Here is a 22,562-nt window from a genome sequence, read left to right as displayed (position 1 = left end):
TCAGTTGTTCCTGAAGTATTGTTGAATTTTCTATTTTCTAGTCTGGATCAGACACCTGGACCAGATTAGACCCAGAGTCAAATTGTCTTCTCTGGGTTTTGTAAATTTCGATTTAGGAGCTTTGAAATGAACTGTGCTCCATGTGTGAAGCAGAAACTGTCTGCACTGTTTCATACTAGGGATCTGTATCTACCACCCTCTGAAGTTTGTTGTCTTCAGTCCCCCTTATATAAAGGATTCAGAAGGTCCCTCAAAAGCATAGTGGTTTAAAGAGAAAAGGAGTCTTTAGCAGTGCATCAGATGTACCTTTTTTCCGGGTGGTTCAGGTTGTTGTTCTGAATTCCAGCTCTGTATGACTTCATTAGGTGGTGTATTCTTTAGCTTCTCTAACAAATACTCCAACAGGGTTGTGACAGACTTCACAGCCAAGATATGCATGGTGTTCACTATGAGATAGTCTGCTAGGCGAATGAAGCTGAAGAGAGAAAAATGTGTGGGTTATGTTCAAATTTTTACCTAGTCTTAATGGATTTCAAATTAAACCTGTGGTACACAGTTGATCCTGCCACTTGAATATACACTTGGTTCCCTAGTATTGTAGTGGTTTGACTACGTCAAAGACTTGCAGACATTAAAAAGTAGCACGCCCTCTCCGTGGAACACTATGTGATGGAATGCAGTTCGTGCCACCAAAGGAGCTGAGAAAAATCATGATCATTACGCGGTCCTCCTCCCTTAAAATGGTCGACCTTACAATTTTCTTTGCATCACATTTAAATTTTTCAGCCTTCTCTGTGAAGCCAGCTTGAAAGCAGTAGTTTAAAATCTACATGTTTCATTTAAAATGATTGTTTTTCTTTTGGGTGCAATGTTAATGTCAAATTAATTACTTAAAACGAGGTTAGCCAAAGTTGTTGTGCGAAAGATCCCAGTGCTGCTACCTGACAGCTGAACAGTGAAACATTTCTGGTCAAAATGTGAAATGCTTTTTAAAACCGAATTAACATTAATGTGAGAAACTTTTTAAAACCCAAATAACAGTTGTTGAACAAACCAGAAAAAGACAGGAAATAACCCAAAGTCGACACATCGTGATTTCCCTCCTCCAGGTGTGTGTTTTGACAACTGGCCATAAGGGAAAGCGTGATGGACGTATTGCTCACAATTCACATGACAATTAACATACTACTAGATGTGTTTCTGATGTTGAAAACCCCCCAGAAGATTTTAACCACAATGTTAGACAAAAGTATACTTTCGGTAATGCAATGCTGGAATTGACAGGTATTGTTTCCAGATTTCTTAATTTTTGGAGTATTTCAGCTGCAGTTGAGGACTCAAGAATGTTTTTAAACACTGAGTGACAGGGCTGGCGGTGCTACATATGTTCCTTTATGCCTTACCGGCGACAAAACAAGATGGTGTCCCAGTAGATAAACAGGGCAGCTTTGCCAAACGCATTTAGTGGCTGGAACTTTTCATTATGCTAGACATCAAAAAGATGGCAGCATTGGCAATAAATACTCTGTAAACTCAATACAGTATCGATGGGGATCATGGTGCACAAATTTTTCTTTTCATGGATAAGGTTCACTCTGCATATTCTCTACTTCTGAAAGTTTCTGTAGCATCACCTAACAATTTGGATCGGGTGGGGGGGGCCTCAGATAATAATATGCAGTAAAGAAGTATGTTGAGCCACCGGTCTTCATCTGCGCTGGCATACCGTGCAAGAAATGGAGTTCACAAATGTATCGAGAGAGCACCAAGTAGCGGCCTGGACAATCTCCTGTAAGAGCATCCTTTACTATAAAGCAACAGTGGCCACTCTACTCGTAGTAAAATGTATGGGCATTCCCTCTCTTGAGGTGGGTGCCTCATAGCTCTTCCTTATGCATGCCATGCACCACCTAAAAATTGGTCTAGTAGGTAGAGCCTCCCCAAATCCTGCGATGGATCTGGCAGTAGGGGGAAATCTGGCAAGTGAATGAACTGATTTCCATGAATTGAATGACTAATTCCTGCCATTCATGTGTTGGAACCTTAGTATGCCTCCCATTAGCGAGACTTTGTAATCTACTATCACTGCATGGCTTTTGTACTACGCACTGACTTGACATGCTGCGGTATTGTTCTAATATCTCTTTTGTAAATACAAAAGCACTTGTCCCTTCAACCCCGAGGATAATTATTAAACAGCATTTGGACACATTAAAAACGGTGTAATGGAAGAATATCTGTCTATCTAAGGATACCTCCACTGTATTATAAAAACTGGATGGAAAATGTCTTTCTCGTCACATACATGATATTAACCATTGGGTCTAGTATGGACCTGTTATGCAACAAGCAATATATTGTAACTGTCCCTTGAATGACTCACATCAACTGTTGTTTCCATATATCTGGATTTTATTGCATTTTCTATCTTTCTTGTCCGCATTTTAGTTGCTTTTCATTTCCGGTATATATATTGGCTCAAGAATATTCATCTACTGCAGGAAATTTTTTACATCAAATGATTTTAATTCAATTTTCTATATGTTGTTGGGCATTATAAACCATTATTAACCTGTAAACAAAAAAAACGATAGATGGAAAGCTTGAAATAATCTCCGCCACTGGTAATTACTCAGGCTGCATCCCAATCCATCGTCACTTTTATGGATACTTTAGTGTGTCGCCCTAAGTGGGACGGGTATGGCCAGATGTGGGTCACATGCACACTGTGTCACTGGAACCAAGCTATACCTGGCTGACGAGCCCTAACTAAGGCAAAACTGGTCCTAGGTTGTTTGTGTTGCTGTCAAGGGAGGAGTTGGCTTGGCAGTTCAGGCTGGGCTGTACCCATTGGAGCAGGGTCAAGAATGATATGTATATGGCTGGGTCGAAACTTAGGTGGCATGCTGTGAAAAATAATGATGGACTGGGATACAGCCCAAGTAATTACCAGTTGCTGACATTAATGCAAGCATTCCATCCATCACTTTTTTGTATATTTTAGTGGGTCGCTCTAAGAGGGAATGATATGCCCAGACGTGTATCCCCTGCACACTGTGTCACTGGAAAAAAGCTGTACCTGGCTGATTAATTAGGGTGAAACAAGCCCTGGGTTTTTGTGTTCTGGTTTAAGGAAGATCTGGCCTGGCAGTTCAGGCTGGTGTTCCCACTGAAGCAGGGTCAAAACTGATTTACATATGGCTGGGTCCAAACTGAGGTGGCATTGTGCGCAACATAATGATGGACTGGGATGCGGCCCGCGTAATTGCAAGTGGCTGAAATTAATTCATGCATTCCATCCATCACTTTTTTGTATATCTTTATTCACTGATGGCACTGTCACCAGGGTGGGGGTGAGGGCAGAAATGGTTCTAAGTTCATGTTTAAAATATCTGGGCCTGCTTCACAAAGATAAACTTAAGTTGTGCAAGTTTACAATTTTTTTGTATTCGTAAACTACGAGTTAATAGTAAGTTTACGATTGCAGGGACTCCGCTGTCCAGGAAGAAAACTCAGCGATAAAAAGATAAATCTGCCCTATCACAAAAGTGCACGTTTACCTTTGTGAATCCGGACCTATCAACTTTGTAAATCAGACCCTATTGCTTTTAATAAGTACTTCTCAATCTATAACGTGACGTATTAATATCAAAGCTTTCACATATTAAAGAAATACACTTTTTTGAATTTTGAAGAGACACAGATATTTTACACAATGTCTATTGTAGGATTTACATAGCAGACATTTTGAGGGCTCGGCTCATGCATGGGCTCTAACAGCCAAGCCAGGCCCTTGGCTCGGCTCTCCCTGTTAATTTGTTGCCTCTCTAATGTTGGGATGATTCCAATTATTGTGATATAGTGGATAAACAAAAGGAAGTGAATGACTGTGGTCAGTCAGATGTAAACAGAGTCAGAAAAAGCTTAAGATATTCGACAAGACTCTATGAATAAAAAGTTTGAAATCAGTAAGATTTAGGGATGAGGAATTACAAAAGAGGGAATGAAAAAGAAGAATGATAGCAAAATATCTTCCTGAGAAAGAGTACCTCTATACAGGTGATATTTTAATTAGATTAAATATGATCACTGTTAAATTGGAAACACTTTTCTTATTTACAGTTCTATTTGATCTTCACAATCTTTACTATATTGTCTATATGTACCACTTGGTTGAAGGATTCCTTCTAGACGTGAAAGAACAAGCATTGTAAGAAAGTAAACCCTGCGCAAAGATGAAGAACAGGACGTTGTTGAAGTTCTAAGCTAAATAAATGTCTCTCATACACTTCCATGATAAGGGACAGTGAACAAACAAACCATCGTACAGCAGAGTTTGAAGAAGAAGTGAGTCTGGGTCATTCAATCACCACACAGCTCCACAAGGCCGCAGCAGTGCCTAATGTCCTTGGGCAGAGCCCACAGCAGCTCCCGTATTCCTCCACTGTGGACCCTGCCAACTGTGGGCATTGCCAGCCTCTGCTACCAGAGACCTGCTCAGCAGTGTCTGCTTGTTTCCATAGGGCATATACGGTGACACCTATGGTTTCCCCATGATCTTTCTGGCTGGCCCTGTATAGAGTGGTGCCTGCCATGCCCCTAAAAAGCATGGCCTCACTTAAACCTAACACAGTCTCTCTTCAAGGTGACACTGCTTGTTTTGTTCTACATGGCACATCCACCTTTGTTCCCTGTAATAGCACCTTTGACGGCATGCTGGAGAACACAACTGCTTCCCTTGGCAGTGGAGGTGGTTTGGTTGTTGGTGCTGCTTGCTATGTTCTTCCTGAGTGCTCACATCTCTGGGGGCTTAGCTACACATTTTGTCCCTCATACTGCCATTTTGGCTTCTTTTTTTCCTTACTCCACTAGTCCAGTTCCTGAACCAATTTTGGAAAGGTTCTGAGGAAAATGATTTTCCTCATCTTATACTGCCTTAAATGATAGTGGCTCACTTGGTGTACTCTTAAACCTTTTGTCCTAGATCACAGTTTCCTGTGATTATAATATGAGCTGAGCTTTAGCATTCAGTGTGTCGTAACTCTTCCTGAATGCTCTTCAGTTTGTTCCTTACTTGGATGATTCTGGTCATTATCGATTCTGTTTCCAACTTCCTGCCACACCGCTGCCAGCTGCCTTGCCTCCACATGCAACCACTAGAATGCTGTCAATTGTCTAGAGATTTTCTTTCCTAGAATTCAGGTTATTTCCACTGAAGGGCTAGATTGTTAGCTAGTGCTTGTCCAGTCCTTGGAAATGGCTTGCTTTAAAAGACCATGTCAAAGACATGGCTGTGGTCTGTTACAAACAAAACAAATCGCTTATAATACTGGTGCATCCAAAATGTTGGCGTTATAAGTTTTCTTCTTCTTGAATATGTCATTTCCAACTGTGAATTGTGCTTTTCCACACTAGATAGTGGACTTCTATTTTTCAATAAAAATGCCTACCTTATGATTAGATTTACTTTATATTTTGTATAAACTATTTTTGGTTTAGCTTGAGGCTCAGATTTACAAAGATTTTTCATTGAGTTTGCGTTACTTTTTTAACACTAACTGGACACAAAGTCTGATGTTGGGATGTAGGATGGAATGCAAATAATAAGTTGCACTGGATTGTAACCCAAAGTAACACAAAGCTGCGTAGTGCGCTGTCCTGTAATACTTTATGTCAAAGATAATTCCATGGGTGTTGGCAAAGGATTGTAGAAAAGGATTTCCACCCTAATCCTGCTCATCCCAATGGCAGGCATAAAGAGGAGAACATTTTGAATTTCTCATTGTTTTCCCCCTCTTTTTATGTGTACTGCATTCTACAGCATACATTTCTGCACAGAAAACAAGTTACTCACTTTCGGTGACACATTATCTGGTAGAGAGAATCTCTTACTGCAGATTCCTTCCCTTTTAATTTCCAAGGCGTCAGACTGCAGCCTGAAAGTTTTGCATGAGCAGTACCCCTGCGAACATTAAGGTGGCTCCGTTCTGCTCCGTGTGGCTTTGGCTGACACCGGAAGTGTCGTTGCTGTCACCTATATAGGCGCCACCCAGGTGTGTGGATGTTAGTTTCTTTTCACGACTCTCCACGTCAGGAGCAAAGAGCCATCAACTAAACTGACAAATGCATGTCCAAACTAGGGCCCTAAAAAAAGGGGAGCAACCCTAGCCCAAATAATGTGTCAGCAGAGTGGAGAGGCATGGTTGGGTCTGTAAGGAATCTGCAGCTTGAAATTTTCTCTACCAGATAATGCAATACCGAAGGTAAGTAACTTGTTCATCTGATAGAGACCTCGAGCTGCAGATTCCTTACCTTTGAAATGATACCCAAGCCATACCATCCTAGCGGTGGGCTGCGGACAAATTACTAAACTAAAAATTGCTGCAGGACCGAACAAGCAAAATGCCCATCATGCAGCCCTGACTGTCCAGGCAGTAGTGTTTAGCAAACCTGTGTAGGGACACCCATGTTGCTGCCTGGCAGATGTCCAAGACTGGAATCCCACGAGCTAAAGCCGCAGTCGCAGCTTCTCCCCTGGTGGAATGCGCCCTTCAGCTCTCAGGAGGCTGTTTTCTAGCCAGGGCGTAGCAGATATTTATACAGAGAACAACCATGTGTGAAATGGACTGTTTCCATACTGCCCAACCTTTTTTAACTCCTACAAAGCCTACGAAGAGTTGGTTGTCTACTCAGAACTCTTTTGTGAGGTCAAGGTAGAATGACAGCGCTTGTTTGGGTCCAGACGGTTGAGTCGCTCCTTTTCTTTAGAGGGTTATAGAGGAGCATAAAAGGTGGGCAGTGTGACCGATTGACCCAAATGGAATGTGATCACCACTCTAGGTAAGACAGTGGTCCGAGTGTCAACCACTATCTTGTCTGGGAATATCATTAGCTAGGGAGGCATGGATGATAAAGCCTGCAGCTCACTCACCCTCCGGGCAGATGATATTGCCACTAGAATGGTTGTCTTGATGGTAGGCAGCCAGAGGGGACAATCATGTAGTGGCTTAAAGGGAGCACACATGAGGTAAGTGAGAACCAGATTCAGATCCCACTGAAGCATGATAAAGGGTGAAGGGGCAAGCATATGTACAAGCCCCTTCAGAAACCTATGTACAATAGGGTACTAGGCAGCCACAGGAAAACGGACAGAGTAGACATAACCTTTGAGAGTGCCCTGAGCAGAGTCCTGCTGGGCAAGGGAAAGAATAAGGAGAAGAATATCAGAAAGAGGGTCAGAAAGAAGATCAATAGACTCTTCTGTACAATAATTTACAAACCTTTGCCAACGGCAAGCGTATACAATTTTGGTATAGGTCCGCCTGGCCACCAGAATAACTTTACAAACCTTGGGAGGAAGGTAAAAAGCTGCCACCCAATCTCCAAGCAAGGGGAGGTGGAGAGTTGACAGGTTCAGGTGAGGACCCTCTTCTGCTGCTTCGACAGAAGATTCACTCTTAGGGGCAACCTGATTAGAGGATCGGTGCTCATTTTCAGAAGCTCAGGATACCAAACTCTCCATGCCCAATCCGAAGCCAAAAGAATGACTTGGGCCCTATCGTTCCTGATCTTCCTGAGAACTCTGGGCAGGAGTGGTATAGGCGGAAAGGAGCACAGAAGGCCTCAGCTCCACTGGTGATGAAAAGCATCGCCGAGCAAAGCTGCTCTGGAAACTCCAACACGCAATACTGCTGACATTGTGCGTTCTCTTCGGAGGTGAACAGATCTAACCAAGGCTTCCCCACTGCTAAAAGAGTCCTTACGCAACCTTCGAACAGAGATGCCATTCGTGATCCACTAGGCATCGATGGCTGAGTTCATCTGCCCTGGCATTTAGACAGCCTGCCAAGTGTTGAACCACCAGCATTATGTCCTGCTGTTCAAGCTATGTCTAGAGACGCAGGGCCTCTTGACAAAGGGTCCAGAACTCCACCCTGCCCTGCTTGTTGCAGTACCACTTTGGGGTGGTGTAGTCGATGAACACCTACACTAACTTCCCCAATGCTAGCCAGATCACCCGGAGCTCCAACAAGTTGATGTGGAACCTTGATTCCACCGGAGACCAGGGTCCTCTGAACTCCACCTCTTCTACATGGCCTCCACATCCCAGGAGTGATGCATCTGCCACTACTGTGAGATCTGGTTGAAGAAGGCAGAGGGGTCTGCCTCTGACTCAATCGCAGTTTGTTAGCAACCACTGCAGGTCCTCCTCAGTTCCCTCCGAGTTCTGGACCACATCGAAGAGATTCCCCTTATGCTGTCCCCACTGGAACTTCAGGTCCCACTGCAGAGCCTGCATATGCCATCTGGCATGATTTACCAACAGGATGTAGGTGGCCATGAGACCCAGCAGCCTCAGAGTCATTCTCACCGAAATCCAGGATCGAGGCTGAAACATCAGTGTCATAACCTGAATATCCTGGACTCGCTTCTCAGGAGGATAAGCCCGAAACTGCACTGTGTCCAGAACTGTGAAGTTCCTACTTACGTTTCCGCAGGAACGCCATGCAAAGACAAGAGGTCCCAACTTCCCCTGGTCACGTATCGTACCCAACTGAGTTAAAGCAACAACAGTAAACCAGGGGAAGAAGGGAAAACAGGGCAGGAAGTGTCCCATGACGTTCCCCACTCTAGGACAGGACCAAACAGCCAGAAGAAATCTCAGCCAAACAAAGACAGAAAGTGTAAGTATGTAAAGACTATGCTGAATCTAAAAAGGTGATAGAGGGAAATATATGCGACTCTAAGGTACCCGAATAGTTCCCTACTTCAACTTAATACCGACAGATTGTTCGAGTGGGGTGTAATTCTTTGTCTGCAGAAATTGAAAATGAAGGGCGTAAATAAGGAGTGTAGTAAAGTAATGAAAGAAAAAATAAAAGGAGAGCACACTGAAACACACCTATGGACTAATAGTAATGACCCACTATGACAGGACGCCTTACTCAAGAACTAATACCCTAATATCTATTTATTTATTTATAAAGCGCAACATTAATACGTAAGGATATCACAGCGCTAAGGAGAGCACATCCTAAATGAGAGGGTTCCAGGGAAGGGTTCCCAGGTGATGAGTCAGTCCTTGGGAAGAAGATGCGTTTTTAGTCCTTGGGAAAAAGATACGTTTTTAGTTTTTCCTAAACATCGTGTAGTTGTCCATAAGTCGAAGTTCAAGAGGACGTTCATTCCAGAGTGTTGCAGCAAGATGAGAGAACGAACGAACTCCCACTCCAGACTTCCTGATACGTTTGGTTACTGCCCGTGCCTGATGGCGTGACCTCAGGTTTCAAATGGGTGCGTAGAATTCGACTCTGTCTTGGAGAATTCTGGGTCCTAGATGATGTAAGACCTTATATGCATGACTCAACAGTTTAAATTTGGCCCTTTGTCTGACTGGGAGCCAATGGAGTGTCCTCTCAGAGGCTAAGCTGTACTTACTCTTGTTGCATACCAATTTGGCAGCTGCAATCTGGACCAGCTGTAGTAGAGAGATAAGATAGTCCGCCATGCCAACAAAAAGAGCATTCCCATAATCGATCCTACTTATAAGTAGGGCATGGGCAGGGATTCTCCTACACTCTAAAGGGATCCCAAAGCTCCCCCCGCAGAGTGCACGTTCATGATCCTGTATAGTAAGTGCACAGTCAACAAGAATGCCCAGATTCTTTGCAACTTGTTTGGGGGTGGGGCATTGCCCAATGAGAAGGGCCACCTGGTTGTATTCCAGACAAAATGTGCTCCACCAAAAAGAAGAATCTCCGACTTGTCTGCATTTAACTTCAGACAGTGGTCAGACATCCAGGCTGCAATTTCTGAAAGACGGCTAGTGAGTCTGATCCTTGTGTCATCGTGTCTATCAAGAGCGATCATCAGTTGAGTGTCGTCTGCATAAAAGCAGATACTGATGCCCCATTTTGCGCAGATTTTAGCTAGTGAGGACACGTAATCATTAAAGAGGGTAGGGCTCAAGGAAGCTCCCTGTGGTATGCCATATTTGTTTGGTACTGGGGTTGAGGAAAAGGCGTCCAACTCTATGGTTTGTGTTCGGTTGTTTAGAAAGGAGCAGAGCCACTGAAGGGCTTTAGAATGTACACCTTTCTCATACAGGATTTTTAGCAGGCGGTTGTGTGGGATGCTATCGAAAGCCGACGACAAGTCCAGCAGGATCAGGGCAGCGGCTCTACCCTGGTCGACCACACACCTGATGTTGTCTAGTACTGCCAGAAGAGTTGTCTTGGTGCTATTATTAGCTCGAAAGCCGGTTTGGGTGATGTCCAGGAGTTCATTAGACTCAAGGTAGATAATTAATTGCTTGTTTACCAGCTTCTCCTTCACTTTGGATAGGTATGGAAGCTGAGATATGGGTCGATAGTTTGCTGGGTTTTGGACATCGGTACCCACTTTTTTTTAGTAGGGGAACTACTGTGGGTTTTTCTAAATCTCTAGAAATACTGCGGTGTGTAAAGATTGGTTGAGTATTTGTGTGACGTAAGGGCATATGGTTGGAGCAATCCGGGAAAAGACAAAGTGGGGGCGCGGGTCTAATGGGGAGCCTAATTTGACTTCAGCCATTGCTTTTTCCATCTCCTTCTCTTTAAAGGGGTCGAAATTTCTGAGATGGACTCGGGCATCAGGATGTGGTTTAAAGTTCCCCAATCTAGGTTGTCCGGCAAATGCTGCTCCTTAAATGAAGAATACATTTCCGCAATTATATCGGCAAACAATTTGCTGAGGGCCTCGCATCCCTAAAGGGAGGGTGACAGGGCTTGGGACAAGCTGGCAGGGTTACAGAGCACTTCAACTATTTTGTAGAGCTCTTTCGGTGAACTACTATTGTCATTCACGCGTTTTGCAAAATAGATCTTTTTGGCGGTTGTAATGGCAGTGTTATAGTGTCTCATCTTCGCCTTGTATAACTGTCTATCCATGTCTAGTTTGGATAGTCGCCACTTGTGCTCAAGAGTTTTAAACCTTCTTTTCAGAATTTTGAGATCGATAAAATACAATTTTTCCAATTTTGTTCTACCTTGGGATTTGTTCCCAAATTTAGGGGCACAGAGATCGAAGGTGTTGGAAATTTCTGTAAGGAATTTTTCTATGCTAATGTGTAAAGGTAATGACATCAAAGCATCATGATCTTTCAAAGAAAAATGGTGCTTAAATGTGTCAGGGGTTACAAGCCTCCAGGCTCTTTTTGTCACTGCTGATGATATTTGGGGGCGGATTAATTTCGCCGGGAGGCTAAGAGTGAATAGGATCAGGAAATGGTCTGTCCACGATAGGGGTCTTATTTCTGATATGTTGGTAGCTTCTACATTATAAAACACAAGGTCCAGGGTGTGCCCGGCAATATGTTTGCGTTCCACAATCCACTGTTTTAATGGCAAGATCTTCATGTTGCTATCAAGATGCTTAGCCACGTGGTCATTAACATCCTCAAAGGGAACATTAAAATCTCCTATTAATAAATAGCTCTTGTGTTTCAGACATAAGGGAAATAACTGAATGAGGAGCTGTGTGCTAAAGTCTGGTTTGTAGCCGGGTGCGTTGTAGATAATTGCACCCCCAAGTATGTTATGAGTACCATTTAGTATTTGAAAAGCAAGGATTTTATGCTTCCCCCAACTGAACCACTGTTTCGGGGAGACACGCAAAACAGTCCTTGAAAATTATGGCAATACCGCCTCCTTTCCTGCCTATTTTATCCTGTTTCAGTAGTTTATAGCAGTTGGCAGGACAATGGCGATGTCTGGAGAGTTGTTAGCATCCAACCAGGTCTCCGTGATAAAAGCCAAATCTGGCTTTAATTCTGCTAACAAATCCCAGATTACAGTCAAAAGTTTCGGTACGAATCTAGAATTAAAATAGATACATTTCAAGTGGGGGCCAATCAGGGCAGTTTTATTTTGTGACCAGTTAAGATGCTACACCATCTATCTAAAGTATGTACATGTGAATGAGATATAGAGCTATACTAACATTCCACCTTAACGTCAGGTAGAACTAACAGGAATTCCTTTTCACTCTCAGGAATAATCCTAATTAGAAATAAGAAAAAGAAAGGAAAAAACAAATCTCCACGGACAAGGGTCGCGACGAGATAAGTATTAAAGTTTATATAACATTATTTGCATGTTCAGTGCAAACAGCGCTGTTACCGTAAAGTAGTGAGTGATTACTGTTTTCTTGTTTCCTTCTCTTTTGTGTTTTATTGTAGTGGAACTGGGGATTCGTCTAAATTGCTGCTACACGGGAGCCGAGGACTTGTCTCCACTGCAGCGACACGGGAGCTGATGAACAAAACATCCAGAAAGCCACCAGGAGAGTAAGGTAGACACCAGGACGTCAAGAGTAGGAGGCGCGACGATGAGAGGAGCAAGAACGCCAGCAACCCGATGAAGGACCAGAAGACACAGGAGGAACATAATCCGGAAGCACAGGTAAGTGAACCGGAAGAGAATTAGCCGATCCCAAAGCTGGAATGCGAAGCGTTCCAAAACGGGATCAGAGGAGCTTTTTACTTCTCTGCCGATGCCCACGTATGTGATGCAGTAGAACCGACAATCCCGACAGTACACTCCCTATGGCCCCCCCTACCGGCTTAGGTTTCTCAGGATAACGTCTATGAAATAGACGTAACAAGCGAAATGTGTTGCAATGACTTGCTGGTTCCCAAGTGCGATCCTCAAAACCATAGCCTTTCCAGTGTATGAGATATTGTAACCTGCATCTCACCCTCCTTGAGTCAATGATAGTCTCGACCTCATATTCAGGTTCGTTATCAATGATCACTGGAGCTGGACAAGTAGGTATGCGTGTGCCAGCCTATACAGGCTTCAGTAGGGAGATGTGGAAAACCGAGGGTATTTTCAGTGTAGCAGGGAGGTCTAGCTTCATGGCAACAGGATTGATAATCTTACATATCTTCTAAGGGCCAATAAATTGAGGTTTGAATTTACAGGATCCCTTCAAGGCAAGGCTTCTGGTAGATAACCTTACTTCGTCTCCTATGGCATAAGCAGGTTCCGCACGTTGATGGAGATCCGCTTTTTCCTAATACACAGACTTAGCTATTTCTAGGATCTCTGCAGCTATCTTCTGTATGTCATGCAAATTTTTCACAAAGTCAAGAGCAGCATGAGCAGGATGAGAGAGAGTGGGGATTGATAGTATGGACCGGGGGTGAAAACCATAGTTGCAACAGAAAGGAGAGTAATTAGTAGAAGAGTGACAACTGTTATTATAAGAAAATTCAGCTACCCATATGAATGTGTCCGAATCTGCTGTAGAAGCTGACATCTTAAGTATTTTTCCAAACATTGATTTACTCTTTCGGTCTGACCATCCATCTGAGGATGATGGCCAGAGGAAAACCTGACGTCAATCTGTAGTAAGGCACCTATCCCTTTCCAAAAGTTAGAAATAAATTGAGAACCCCCGTCTGACACCAAAACAGAGAGAAGACCATGAATGCCTACTATATGTTGCACAAACAAGGAAGCCAATAGTTTGGACATAGGGATTGCCTTCAACGGAATAAAATGGGCAATGTTGGTTAATAAATCCACAACAATAAGGAGACTAGTGTTACCTTGTGAAGTTTTTGGCAAGTCAACAATGAAATCCATAGAAACCGTATGCCATGGGCTAGGCGGAGTGGGTAATGGATTCAGTAATCCCACAGAAGCCTGATGTGAAGCTTTTCCTTGTGCACACACATGGCAAGTTTGAATGAACTGTTTGGCTTTGTCTGCCATATTGGGCCACCAGAATTGTCGTTTAAGTAGCTCTATCGTTTTTTTGTACCTGGGATGTCCAGAGAGGGGATGAGTATGACACCACTCTAAAACTTGTTGTTGTAGCCTACGTGTAGGTATCATCAATCCCCCTTGAATGTACAACAAGTTCTGGTTCTTAGTGACATTGTGAGTTTGAACAAACTCTTCTATTTCTGCAGACCCTAGAGCCTCCTCAATTGCCTTTGGGAACTCCTCTACAGAGCAAACAGCACCTATTATACGCTTCCTAGCTATTATAGGGGATGGACCACACTAAAATTCCTCAAGTTCTTAACCTAAAGGGGACAGGGCATCCGCTTTCCCATCCTTCTTCCCGGTCTAGAATTGAATAATGCAACTGTAGTCACTAAAGAACTGTGTCCAGCACAGTTGTCTCATTGACAAGGCTCTAGCCGATTTCAGGAACTGCAAATTTCAGTGGTCAGTGAGTACCGTTACCCTGTAATTAGCTCCTTTTAGGTATTGCCGCCACGCTTCAAAAACCTTTTTAATGGCTAACAGTTCTTTGTCCCCCACAGCGTAATTTTGCTCAGCAGGAGTCACTTTATGTGAATAGTATGCGACTAGTTGAGGACACCCTGTACTTGGGTCTGTTTGAGAAAGAACTCCACCTACTGCCATTTGTGAGGCATCTGCCTCAACCACAAAGGGGCGAGAGGGATCCGGATACCTCAATATAGGTGAATGAGTAAAGGCTTCTTTCATCTTGCGAAAAGATTCTTCGGCTGCTGGAGTCCATAGAAACGTAGCTCCCTTTTACAGTAGTTTGGTAATAGGAGAAGCTAAGTCACAGAAGTTTTCAATAAAGAGTCTATAGAAGTTGGCAAAACCAAGAAAACACTGTATCTCTCTTACATTCTTTGGAGATTATGTTATGGCATCCACTTTGTGGGGGTCCATACTAATTCTATGGGGAGATAAAATGAACCCAAGAAAACTCACTTGAGAGGTATGGAATTGGCATTTGTCTAATTTACAGTACAGATGGTTGTCCCATAATTGCTCGAGTACACTCCTAACATGTACTTCACGCTCCTTAACTGTAGTAGAATAGTTCAGGATTTTATCTGTATATGCAATAACATAAAAGTCCACCATGTCTTTGAGTACCTCATTTATAAAAAAGGTAGATAGGGCCTTACACAAACCGAATGGCATTACTAGATATTCGTAGAGGCCAAACTTGGTACAAAAGGCAGTCTTCCACTAATCCCCCTCCTTGATTCTACTAGATGGTAAACTCCATGTAAATTCAAACTTAGTGAAAATGTTAACATTCTTTCTTTGGTCAAGGAGGGAGGATATCAGTGGCAAAGGGTACCGGTTCTTTATTGTTACATCATTGAGGGCTCTATAATCGATACAACACCCTAGACCTCCCTCCCGTTTTGGTATGAAAAAGAGGGATGAGGAGGCGGAAGGTCGAATAAAACCAATCCTAAGCATCTCATCCAAATAGCCACGTAGGTATAAATTCTCTTTTTCTTTTAATGTGTAGATTCTGCTACAGGGTATGCGGGCTCCAGCACTAAATCGATCATACGGTCATAGGATCTATGGGGTGGAAGAGTTGTGGCTTTTTCATTGTCAAATACCTCCTTCAGATCTGGCTAACAAGAGGGTAATTCTGGGGTTTCTGGGTTTGTGATCACCGCTTCCTCCCCCTGATTATTCTGTTCATCATTACAGTGGTTTTTACAGTTATCAGAACTAAAGGTTAATGAAAACTCTTTCCAATTAATAAGAGGGTTGTGGTGGCATAGCCACGGAAGGCCTAGTATAGCAGGAAACGTGGGAGACTGAATGAGATCGAAAGAGATAGTCTCATGATGTGTTTCTTGTATCACCAGCATTAATTCTATGGTAGCGTGTGTAACAGGGCCTGACTTAAGGTTACTGCCATCTATGATTTTAAATTCCTCCCAAGAGGTCTTGGTGACAAAAGGAATGTTCTTACTTTTGGCCCAGCACAGATCCATAAAATTGCCTGTGGCACCTGAATCTACCATTATTTGAACTACCATAGTCTGTTGTCCCCATTCCAGTCGGAATGAAAGGAAAAAATTATGAGAGGAAGAAGAGAAATGCCTTTTTGAACAGAACATTGTGAGACAATTAACCCCGACACACCCGAAACCTTTTTCGCTTCAGACTTCAGGCTTGTTCATTTTCTGGATTGTGGGCTAGATGTACAACCTGTTTTTGCATGCGCAAACAGGATTGCGAACCCGTTAGCACATGCAAAAACATATTGGGCCATGTACATAGCCCATTTAGCGACTCGCAATTGTTTTGCGACTCGCTAAATATGTTTTGCGACTCGCTATTTGGAAGGGGTGTTCCCTTCCAAATTTCGAGTCTCAAAACAATGTACTAATGTTTTGCGACTGCAATTGCGGTTGCAAAACACTTGCAATTACGACCTACTTCAAGTAAGTGGTAATGCACTTATAAAGGCATGCCAAATACTTTTTTAAGGGCAGGCAGTGGTCCCAGGGACCACTGCCTGCCCTTAAAAATTAAACAAAACAAAAACGTTTCATTTTTTTTTTTTTTAATGCATCCCGTTTTCCTTTAAGGAAAATGGGCTGCATTTTTTTAAAAAAAGCTGCTTTATTAAAAAGCAGTCCCAGACATGGTGGTCTGCTGAGTCCAACAGGCCACCATCCCTGGGAGGGCCTGCATTCACAATGGGCTCGCAGATTGCGAGAGGATCATTAGTATTAATGAGCCTCGCAATTTGCGACCCCATTGGGAATCGCAAAACAGTGTAAACACACTGTTGTACATTTCATTTAGCGCCTCGCAATTTGCAACTCGCAATGTTTCGCAAATTGCGAGGGGCTAAATGAAAGGGTCGTACATCTGGCCCTGTTTCTTTTCTTTAGTTTCACAGGGCATTCTCTAAGAAAATAACCCTGTTTTCCACAGTACAAACATAATTTCTTATCACGCCTTCTCTGTCTTTCCTCTTCACTAAGGGGCCCGTATGCTTCCTATCTGCATAGGTTCTTGTTCCTCTACTGCCTTCTCTGAGTCGTGTTTTCTCTCTTTGTAGATTATAGCATGCCCTTCTGAATGCCCCTTCTCTCTTTTCCTTACCTTAGTTCTGTGATCTAATTTTATCACCAAATCCATAAGGGCTTTACATGACTTGGGGGATCAACCACTTGTGCTAATAGATATTTAGTTCATCCTTCAACCCTAGGTTTTCCTCTAGCTATTCGACTTCAGCTACCAATGTGTTGAATGTGGAACTGTAAGTCATTAAATCCTTTGTTCCCAGTTTCAAATTTAGTAGTTCTGTATCCACTGACTGCATGAAAGAGTGCCTATCAAACTGTTTTCTTAACTCTCCCTTAAAGGCTGTGTAATTATTCAATAAAGGGTCATTCCTTTCTATGAGAGGTATAGACCAGTTTGCTGTTGTTCCTCCTAAGTAGGATATTACGAATGCCACTTTAGCTTGATCGTTAGGAAAACAGGAAGCCTTACACATGAAATGGAGTTGGCACTGGCTGATAAAGGTAGCAAATTTAGCAGGATCCACCATGAACCTCTCTGTAGGGGCCAAAGGAATAGACAGAGGTGTAGTCACTTGTATGACAGAGACCCTTGGGCTGGCAGACTGGGATGGAAGTGGAAACTGAACCCCTGCACCTCCTGCCATGTTCCCTACGATAGACTCAGGTCTCATACCCCGCTGGATTGAATCTACTCGTGAAGCCAAAGCTTGGGTTTCTTGCTGAAGATTACCAAGCATATGGGCTAAATCTGTGAGTGTCACTTGACTCATTTCCATGGTGTTCCAATGGAAGATAGAGCATGGGCTTCGCATTCTGTCAGATTCCCAGTCACGTTTCCACAGGAACGCCATGCAAAGACGAAAGGTCCCAACCTACCCTGGTCACATATCATACCCAACTGAGTCAAAGTCACAAAGTAAAACAGGGGAAGAAAGGAAAACAGCGAAGGAAGAAAGTGTCCCACAACGTTCCCCACTGTAGGACAGGTCCAGACAGCCAGAAGAAATCTCTGTCAAACAAAGACAGAAAGTGTAAGTATGTAAAGAATATGCTGAATCTAAAAAGGTAATAAATGAAAATATGTGTGAATCTATGGTACATGAATAGTTCACTTTTTCCACTTAATACTGACAGGTTGTTCAAGTGGGTTGTCATTATTTTTCTGTAGAAAGTGAAAGGAAGGGCGTAATTAAGGAGTGCAGTAAAGTAATGAAAGAAAAAATAAAAGGAGAGCATACTGAAACCCACCTATGGACTAATAGTAATGACCCACGATGACAGGACTCCTTACTCAAGAACTAATACCCTATTATCTATCAAAAGTAGTGTACATGTGAATGAGATATAGAGCTATACTAACATTCCACCTTAACGTCAGGTAGAACTAACAGGAATTCCTTTGAAACTTTCAGGAATAATCCTAATAGGAAATAAATGAGAAAAAGACAGGAAAAATCAAATCCTGATGGACAAGGGTCCCAATCAGATAAGTATTAAAGTTTACATAACATTATTTGCATGTTGAGCCCAAACAGCGCTGTTTCCGTAAAGTAGTGAGTAATTGCTGTTTTCTTGTTGCCTTCTCTTTTGTGTTTTATTGTAGTGGAACTGGGGATTCGTCTAAACTGCAACAACGCGGGAGATGAGGACTTGTCTACACTGCAGCGACGCGTGAGCCGATGAACAAAACATCCAGAAAGCCGCCGGTAGATTAAGGGAGACACCAGGACATCCCGAGTAGGGGGGGCAACAAGGAGAGGAGCAAGAACACCGGCAACCCCACGAAGGACCAGAAGACGCTGAAGAAACGTGAACCAGAAGCACCGGAAGTGAACCGGAAGAGCATTAGCGGATCCCAAAGCTGGAACACAAAGCATTCCTATACGGGATCAGACGAGTTTTATAATTCTCTGTCGGTGCCCATGTATGTGATGCAGTGGGACTGGCAATCCCGACATGAACACATCTGACAGCATCTGAGAAGGAGTTAGGTATGACTTCACCACATTTATAATGAACCTCAGAAAATGCGGGAGGTCCTTTGTAGTCTGGAGGTGGGAAACAACAGTCTGGAGTGAGGATGCCTTCAACAGCCAGTCGTCGAGGTAGGGAAAAACTGAAACCCCTAAACTGCGCAGATGAGCTGTGACCACCGGCATCACCTTGGTGAACACCCGAGGGACGCTTGTAAGGCCAAAAGGAAGCACGGTGAACTGAAAGTGCTCGTGGTCTACCTTGAACCGCAGGTAACACCTGTGGGCAGGCAGGATGGGGACGTGAAAATACGCATCCTGCAAATCCAACACTACCAGTCTGCTTGGTCTAGGGCAAACAAGACCTGAGCCAAAGTGTGCATCTTGAATATCTCCTTTCTGAGGAAGAGATTGACGGTTCGGGGTCTAGAATAGGACAAAGACCTTTGTTCTTTTTGGGTATCAGAAAGTATCAGGAATAACAACCACTGCCTACTTCTAATATCAGAACACTTTCTTTAGCCCTCTTGGCCAGCAGAGCTGTAACTTCCTCTCGGAGCAATATAAGATGAACCTTCGCCATCTGTCCTTGAGATGTCCACAAAGGGGGAGGGAAAGATTGAAAAGGGAGGCCAATTCCTCACAAGGGGTGTGTAACTGAAGTTCTAAAGGGTCCAGTGATCACTTCCACTCTTCCCCCATGCCTGCAACCTCTTCAAAATGTTCAGGAAATGGCCCAGAGCCTCGAGAGTCTCTTGGCTACAGAATCGGCATTGATCGACACCATTCCAACTCGTCAGGAATAAGAATGGGGCAACGAGCGCTGGCACCACCAGGAGCATCGACGGAGAAGGTCGAATTGGAATGGCCTGCACTGATCCGGATCCAAGAGACCCCACCAGAGCCGTGGCCAGAGTCCTCAGTGCGGAACTTGATGGGGCCTTTTCCGACACTGCGGGCCCGAAGGCACACAGGAGGGGTCGGCCGGCTCAGATACGCGGGGCATGGCCCTGTAAAACTCTTATTTGAGCTGGGCTCGCTCCAGCTCCCGGAAACAGGGAGCGGCACGGAGACGGACTTGGCAACGGATCTGGGGAACCATGTCTGGAACATCAGTGCTCCCCACTCGTCTCTCCAACAGACTAGGTGAAGTTGAAGTCTGTTTAGATTTCTTCTTCTTGTGCTTCTTCTCCGAGTGTCCCAAGGAATTCAAGCGCTATGAGGAGGACTTGGGGCTCCTGGAACGCTCCTATTGCCGAGACGCATCGACTGCCGGGCAACAATCAGCTTTAGTGATTGCTCCCTCAAAGCCTTTGGCGCCATGGCCTGGCAGTCCAAGTACAACTTCAATTGGTGGTGCTGGAGACACCATAAGCACATCAGGTGGGGGTCGATTACTGACATGGGGTTGTGACAGGCGCAACACAGCTTAACCTCTACCTTTCTAGAGATCATTCCCGTAGCATACAAGAAAAAATCTTTGACAAAACATCGAAAAAGTCTGTCTCAAAAAGAGACCGGGGTAGCTCTTCTCTGGATCAGCGCTAACTGGCATGTAAAGAAAAGAACTGACGTCTGTGAGCCTGGGTGGTGCCTATATAGGTAATCGCGACTTCACTTCCAACGCCAACGACACTGATAACGCCACGTGGAGCAAAACTGAGCCACCAGTGCAGAGGTACTGCTCACGCAAAGGTTTCCAGATTTAGTCTGACGCTTGGCAAAATTCAAAGATAAGGAATCTGCAGCTAGAAGTCTCTATCAGATGCTCTGCTTAGTACAACTCAGACATCCTTGCACTATGGCGCATGGGTGTCTGCGTTGACACATGGTAGCATACACTGCCCAGAACAGAAGGAGAGCAGAACAGCACCACATTAATAGATATGGCGATGTGCAGCTTTTTTCTGTTCACATAACGCAGCAACTTTACTTGCTGCCCTGAGTTGCATGAATTGTATGTATATCTGGGTCACAATTGTTAGTAGTTTCCTATTATGAATGATTATGAAAATAGAAAATGAATTCACCTTCATTGTGAAAGTTTGCACTGAACACTGCTGACATGAGTTGCAACCTCTGCTGCTTTGCGTCACAAAAGACAGTTAAACTCACGAACTTTCAACATTCTAAATAACTGCCTAACATTTTCATGCATTCACATATTTCCACCAGTGAGCCATAGCACATGTTAAATACATAACTGTAAGCAAGAGAAACGTGAAGCAATAACACATTTAAAAGTAAATGTCATAGACACAACATTTAAGCCCAAGTGTTTGAGAAAATGAAATTACGCGAAATGGATTTGGCAATTAGGGTGCATTGGGAAACATATTTCATTTTGCAATGGAAATACAGACAATCTTATCTAGAGCAAAAGACAATGCTTTATAAGCATTCTTGCACAGTTCCCTTAAAGTGTTGTTTCAATAGACTTTCTTCCAATTTCTAACAAAAATGTGTATTGTAGGAAAAAAGGAAAGTGATTCAAAAACATTTAATGGATCATATTATAAGGCTCCCAGGAGAAACAAAATCTTTCAATGCATTACTGTCATAACTGTATTTTGTGCAAACAAAGAAACAAGAGTTAAAAGCCTACTAATGCATACTGACCACGTCAGCCTTTTACAATGCTCCCTTTTGTTAGCCTGCTCCGTGTAGGTCATTTTTTCAGGTGGTTCTCCATAAAGATCTTTTTCAAAATGGGGAAGTACAAGATTTATAGCCATTTGTCCAGGAGCCATATTACCTGTTGCAAGTAGAATAAAATTGACTGTCAACGAAACTAGAAAATGTAATTGGAAATGTAATTAGTTATCCCGGCTGACTATTAAAACTTCTACAACTGTTTCACACAAACATATAGCAGTTAAAATGCCTACAATTACTATTACTACAAGCCAAGTTTGGAAACAATACAAATTACCACCCAGGGATAATGATTCTCCTTCAAAAGATTTCACATTTCTTAAGTTAAGTGCAGGAGACTGCTCCATATAAGAGTTATTGACTGCAACGAGTTGCCGTTTAACTGCAACTTGTGAGGGCGGCCAGACTCCGTAGTTGTATGATGCTGTTAAAACAGGGTAATTCCTTGATGGCTGTACTACCGAAAATCAACACCAACAATATTGTGATACAAGAAAATAGAGGACAGAATATTGAGGGACAAAATATTGAAAGGTAAGTGCATATAGTGAAGTATAAATTTACTATTTCTAAAACTACATTTACATAACTAAGATGTATGTACAGAATAGATAAATATATGTGGAATTAGGTGTGGCAAATCTAGACTTATTTACCAGTCAATATTTTATTTGTGATATTCTGTCTTCAATGTATGTAACATCTATCTTGTGGTTTGGATATTCAGGGGGCACACTTCTCTGATTAGGCCATCACGATTTGAAAACACTATTTGAGTTACAACGGAGTTGCTCTTTTCTGAACGATACCTAAAGAACAAGTTACTTACCTTCGGTAACGCTTTTTCTGGTGGATACAGTATCTGCCTGTGGATTTCTCACCTTGTGAATATCCCCTGCGCCAGCATTCCACGGAATTTCTTCTCCCCAGCACTCCACGTCGACGTGGGCGACGTCATAATACATCGGCTCCGCTCGCAACTCCGTATGACGTCACCGGAGCCATAAGAGGCCCACGTCGGCGTGATGACGTCAGTTCCACCCATTTTTTCCGTGCCTTCGAGGCAAACAGGTGGACCAACGACAGACTCAAAGTATACACAGTATACA

General features: G+C 43.3%; 1 protein-coding gene across 2 annotated transcripts in view; it reads right to left on the bottom strand.

Annotated features, from left to right (window-relative positions):
- Window positions 1-22,562, bottom strand: part of DNAH6 (dynein axonemal heavy chain 6) — a 2,458,578-nt gene that overhangs the window by 2,130,204 nt on the left and 305,812 nt on the right. For both annotated transcript variants that reach the window (XM_085636629.1, XM_085636630.1), the window contains exons 8-9: window positions 21,418-21,553; window positions 307-475 (exon numbers count right to left, since the gene is read on the bottom strand). In XM_085636629.1, coding sequence (XP_085492755.1) covers window positions 307-475; window positions 21,418-21,553 — 305 coding nt within the window. The remainder of the gene's footprint in view (window positions 1-306; window positions 476-21,417; window positions 21,554-22,562) is intronic.

Source organism: Triturus cristatus, chromosome 2_1 (assembly GCF_964204655.1).
Source record: "Triturus cristatus chromosome 2_1, aTriCri1.1, whole genome shotgun sequence".
In the NCBI taxonomy this organism is placed as follows: Eukaryota; Metazoa; Chordata; class Amphibia; order Caudata; family Salamandridae; genus Triturus; species Triturus cristatus.
The sequence above is the reverse complement of the archived record's forward strand: the minus strand, read 5'-3'. Positions and strand labels throughout refer to the sequence as shown.